The sequence below is a fragment of the Ciconia boyciana genome, chromosome 1 (assembly GCF_034638445.1).
Source record: "Ciconia boyciana chromosome 1, ASM3463844v1, whole genome shotgun sequence".
NCBI lineage: Eukaryota > Metazoa > Chordata > Aves > Ciconiiformes > Ciconiidae > Ciconia > Ciconia boyciana.
The window spans coordinates 117740802-117746676 of NC_132934.1; the positions used below are offsets into that span (position 1 = coordinate 117740802).

Below are 5875 nucleotides of genomic sequence, written 5' to 3' on the forward strand. Positions count from 1 at the left end.
TGACAGTTTTCCCTGGAGATTGACAGAACCTCAGCAGCAGTGACCCCATCTATCAGCTCCTAGAGCATTATTCTCTGTTTCCTTCACAGCAACATTCACCTGCATCCAGGGTGAGCTAGCTTTTCAAGCTGCGTCATGAAACGTTCAGTGAGGACTAAGTGAAACTCACTGCAGCTTCATCACCTTTCTCCCTCAGCGCTGTGTTTCTGAATCAAAATACTTCGCACCATCTATTCAAGCAGAAATAATTTTATTGTTTCCATCCGACAGGGTTAATCGTGAATGATGAGGACAGCTTGCTAGACAGTCTCTCTCATGATTTTGGTGAGTTTCTGGATCTTTGACCTCGTTGACATGTCCACGTACTTCTCCCCGATATTGACAATCATGCCACCAAGGATTGACGGGTCAGTCTAAAGAAGAAATATTGAGCAGAAATTCTATTAGCAAAAAATTGTTAGCCCAGTATACAGTTTTTACACTAGTTAAAAAAGAAAAAGCTTTTAAAAGAACCTTTTTTAAGATAACTTTGCAGTCACTGTATTCCAAAGTTAAGATTTTAGTAATTAAAGCATCACCAGATCTACAAGAAAGCACAGAACTATGTAATATAGCAACTGGATTCAGTAAAATGAATTTTTCTTTTTAAAGATCAGAGAGATGGAAGCCGAGCTTAACATGAACTTGATGAAATTTATTTACAAGTCAAAAAGTCCAGACCTTGGTCTCCAGCTTTAAGACCTCTCCCTTAGCCAAGAATCCACTCAGAGCACTTTTTAGCTCAGTAAGGCTGGCATCATCCAAGGGCTGAAAAATATGAACAGAAGACAAGGAAAATGAGGACTTGAAAATATTCAAATGATATAACAAGAACCCAAATTTTCTATTCAGATTCTTCTAAAGACAGACACTTCCACCAGGAAGGCAGATTAAGCAGCCTTCTTGAACAGGAATAACCAAAGGACAGCACAGAGACAGCAGTCGCTTTGTGCCCTCCTAATTTCATGAAACATTGCATTATTTGTGCACATATTCCCAGCAAAAGTTCAATGCTGACATCTTCAGATGGCAAGTGTCAGGAATCCATGCTTGCCAAAGTAAGCACTTGATGGAAAACCTTGAGATCTACCTCACAGCGGCGTTCAGGCTGTACAAGGAAAGATTAATTTTGCTGCTTCTAACAATTAAGATCAGCAGCTTGAGAAGAAACACGGTTTCATGTAAAGCACTGGGCAGTGACCGAGGACACTGGCAGCAAGCCCGCAGCCCTGCTGCAGGCTTGCAGAATGCTCCTGGCTAAGCACACCTCTCTCCATCACCACGGAAGAACTCTGCATCCCTGTGGAAGAGACACTGTGAATTTGTCCTTGCTATCCCTACAAGTCACTTGGATACCACTGAGATAGAAACAAAAGGGTCTTCACCGAAGAGCAGCACCTCTGTGCTACTGGCAATTTAAATAATTTCTATTTTAATAGCTAACAGTTTGAGAGCCAAAAGAAACTAACAACAACAACAAAAAAGCAGCAGGAAAGTAACTTTACATATGAAATATTTAGGAAAACTTGTGGAAAGGTTTGCACAGGCTTGCGAGTCCACATGTCCCTGAAGGCTACAACTAAACTGACAATCTGTGCTCATGGCCCTACGGGGAGCCAGTTATTCTGAAGTGGATCAGCCTCTTTATTTAGTCCAGGTAGGCAGTTCACTGTACCCCTACCCAAGGGCTATAGATTTATGTTAAATACCTCGCTGACCAGCTTCCTGCTCTAACAGACCTAGGCATGGATCCATTAATAAAAAAGTTACCAAAGTGCCAGAACCACCTCCAGCCTGGCGTTTACAGCTCATGGAGGCACCATCTTCCCTCTCGCCTTCCTGAGCACCAGCCAGACTTGCCTGTCTGCTACTTTTGAAAAAGTCTTCCTACAGTTTCGGAGTTAGCCACTCTGTCCTGATTAGTGCAGGTGGTGAAGTAGGTAGAGCTGCTCCCCATGAGGCACAGCACCAAGCACCACAGGCATTCTCAGTCTTATCGGGTATCTGCCTTGCTCTAGTTAATAGCTCCTCTGTTAGTTCTGACCTGATCTGTATGATCCTGATGACAGAAATAAGAGCAGGGGCAGTTGTATCTGCAGAAGAGGCTGACTTTTATCAGCCACTGGGTTCACACACAGGAAGGAAAGATGTTACCTGTTAAGCTGAAATGGGAGGTTTAATTTTTGACCAATAATTGTTGGATATAAAAAAAACTATTTGCAGAAAGACTTTGATCTTGGTAGAGCTGAGGTATTTCCTCGCTACTCATATAGCATGTACTTAAACTATGAGAGGAAAATTAAGCTAAAGAAGTTTGCCTTTTAGACCGCTACCTCTTAAACTCGATCTAGAGGTTCCTAGCTCACCTGTGCAGTGGTGACAGTGCACAGCACTTCTCCTCGGTATGCACTCATGATCTTCCCGAACGCAGAAACAATGTCTGGAGTGTGACGCAAGCGACCGTTTTCAGCAAGCAAATCTGGAAGAGGCAGATGTATTGAAAGGTTTAAAGCACCCAGTAGAAGCAGATTTGCTTAGCTACCAGTAAACACAAGTAGTCTCAGAGGTTTTTCAGAATTCAAATGGTTACTCACTCATCAGGTTGACCGTAATAGGGGACATCTTCTCTTTTGCTAAAGCGTCATTCACTGCTTTTTGTTTAACTGCGCTCTTGGTATGAGGGTTCATAACAACAGTGGATAGCTTGGGGTCCTTCAAAAGAGTCTAAGAGGATATACAAACAACATGATAAAGACCAGGAGTTTTCCAGGCATCACAGGGCCTAACTGGACTACCCAAAGCAGGCAACATGGTCACTCACTGAGCAAGAATAAACGGGTCAGAAGGAGATAGGAAGTGAAATGGTAGCTCCAGCTATAGCTCATTTACAGTATGTTTCTTTTAGAGCTGATGCTCCTCCTGTATCGCTTTCAAGCAGGTTAACAGCGGGGGCGCAGTGCAGACAGCAGGCATACTAGTCCAGCTGTAAGTGGGAGTCCCACAGCGTGCAAGAGCTGGGCCCACCTCCCTCCTAACAAGAAGCAGCAGGCGAGCCCCACCACGCCCAAACCCCCGTGCCAGCTTAGGCAAACGCGGGCTGGAGAACGCCTTACCGATACTCGGCTCAGCTCCTTCTCCACCTGCTCCAGCTTCTTCTGCTTGGTGGCAGCGGAGTACAGCGCGGTGGCATAGCGCCCCTCCAGCCCGTACACCTGGATGGGGGGCTGGGGGCGAGAGAGCGGGCGGGCGCTTAGAGCGGCCCCGAGCCGGGGAGCCGGCGGCTGCCTGCCGCTCGCCGGGCCGGCGGCCCCGCCGGTGACACCCCTGCCCCCCTCACCTTGACCAGCTTGGAGACCGGCCTCGCCGCCGACGTGCTCAGCTGCCGCACCTGCGGGGCGCACAACGGCCGGCATCGACACGCGCCTCGCGCCTCAGGCACGGGGGCGCGCGCCGACGGGGGATGGGGAGGGGAAGGGGAAGGGAAGGTTCGAGACCCCGCGCGGGCGTGGGAGGTGGGTGAGGGCGCACGCGCGACACGCCGTGCCGTGCCGTTCCCTTCCCTTCCCCCTCCCAACACCCCCTGAGGGCCACAGGGCCGCCGCCCCCCAACTTCACCTTCAGGGAGAGCCCCGCCACCGCCGCCATCTTCCCCAACCGCCGCTCGAGGTCACAGCTGAGGCCAGTCCCCGAGGTGAGGCAGCGCGCAGGCGCGGCGGCGGCCACCGCCCCCGGCCCCACGCTACCGGCCCGCCTTTTCTGCCGCGGGGCACACTGGGAAAGGGAGTTCTTCAGGGAGACACCTTCCCGCCGCACCCCGTCCCGCCTGCTGAGGGCTGTGGCTCCTGAGCGCGGGCAGGGAGGGCGGCCCCCGCCTTCCCTCACGCCCGCCCCCTCCCGCACTGCCCGGTGTCCCTCTTCCCAGCGCCCTCCGAGCAGCCTGGCTAGGCCCTGCTGGCAGCTGGGGGAGAAGCCGAGCGCTAAGGAGCCTCAGCCGCCGGGCAAGCCCGAGGGGTGAGGCCGGGCCCCGCTGGCAGACCACTGCTCCTCTCGTGGGAAGCTGCTGCTTGGCGCGGGCGGGGCGGCCCGCGCTTGGCCCGCGGGTGAAGGAAACGGGAGCGGGGCCTCTGTGGCATCCCTGCCCTGCACGGGCTGGAGCTCCAGTTGAAACGCCCCCCTCGTTGCTGCTTCTCACACCCTGGTGCTGAAGGTGGCTTTCCTCCGGCATTGTCTGGTGGTGCGGGTCTCCGGAGAGGACCAGAGTGGCCAGGGCAATGGCTCCCCTTGAGTGCCTCACCCCCGCCTCTGGCTGTCCTGCACATGCAGAGTTACACCCAGCCCCTCGGCTGGCCGTGCATGCGTTTGTGGCTTTGCAGGTAGAGGGGCCAGGGGATGGGAAGAGCGGTCTGGGCCACAAGGGCTGCTTTGGGGCCTTGCAATCGCTGTAACAGGGTGCAGTGACCCACCACCCTTTCTCACGTTCCTGTAAGGGTCCTGCAAGTCACACCCACACATATCCCTCTGTTCAGATGCACCAGGAGAGCAAGCGTCACACGAGCTCTTCAACAGAGAAAGTATCAGCTATGCTTTCCTCACAGACATTTCTGCTGCCCTCTAACACAATGAAACTACCTCTGAAACGCAATGAGCTATTTCCTCCCCTCGGATAAACTAGATCCAAACGCCTCCTGGGGCAAAGACACAATCTCCCAGGTAAAGCATAGGGTAGGCAGCTCTGACTTTGGCAGTCTCTCTGCGTGACCTTGAGCAGCTCACTCGGGTCCTGCCTACTACTGAACTATCTTGAATGGTTAAACTCTTTCTTTTCCTAATTCTTCCATCTTTTCCGTAAGAGAAGGTAAAACGCTTGCCTGCTTCGCAGAGCCGTTACCAAGTTTGAGCAACTATTTTCTGTGGTGTGAGTAGCTCAGATGGGCGGTCCTATTGAAATAACAAAGCATGGCGTTAATGAAAAGCATGCTGCATGAAGTCTGCAGGTCAGACGTTAAACACTAGATGTTGCTGTTGCTATAAATTGAAAGCGAAATGATCGCTTCAGCTACGTCAAAACCAGAGGATTAGAATAACGCTCTTTAGGAAATACAGTCTGAATAAAAGAGCTGGTCTACCGTCCCGCCAGAAATACGACAGTATCACCAACAGGCTTTATTCTGGATGTCAGAATTTAGTTCTGTTTTCTATCGCTGGCTGTATTTGCTGTGGTGGCGTTCAAAGGCACAAGTATAGTCCACGACAGGTTTAAGCCTGACATAACACCATGCTTCTTGATAATTTTAATAACTACAGTACTAAGAAAAGCATATATAAAATGTAGAAAAATATTTGTTTTTCTTTAGCAAAAATCATATTTTTTGTGTGTGTGATAATATGCATGCACTGAATTTTTGAATGGTGCAGAGAATGAATTTATTTGAAGTGAGGTCCCGTATCCCAAATTTTTTTACTGTAATTCTGACATATTCTGTGATCTTGTAGCATTTTAATACACTATTTATAAGCCACAATCTGTCTTACTGAGGCCAGTCAAATCACTAAGAGCTGAGGATACTTTAATGGACTAGAGATTGGGTCAAATCCTGGTAGTGCTTTCAAGAATTAGAATCAGATCACCTCTCACAGGTTAATTTTAGACAAGTAAAATCCCATGGGTGATAAATGGTTTGTACCTTTATACCTTATACTGGAAGGAATATTTAAATCCTAATAAAGCCTGTTCTTGTATTTGCATATCTGTTACAATAATGGATTCCTCCATCATCATTATATGGGAGTTTTTAGGAGGTTTTTTTTCTCCTACAGAACAATTAAACTCCCCATA

General features: G+C 49.5%; 1 protein-coding gene across 1 annotated transcript; it reads right to left on the bottom strand.

The window, feature by feature from the left end:
- Positions 1-233: 233 nt before the first annotated feature.
- ATP5PO (ATP synthase peripheral stalk subunit OSCP) lies at positions 234-3793 on the bottom strand. The gene is made up of 7 exons (XM_072851981.1): positions 3655-3793; positions 3377-3427; positions 3153-3263; positions 2634-2763; positions 2406-2518; positions 721-807; positions 234-413 (listed from the first exon to the last, which is right to left on the bottom strand). Exons 1-7 carry the CDS (start codon positions 3682-3684, stop codon positions 300-302), a joined length of 636 nt encoding a protein of 211 aa, XP_072708082.1. The 5' UTR covers positions 3685-3793; the 3' UTR covers positions 234-299.
- Between the last annotated feature and the right edge of the window lie 2082 nt (positions 3794-5875).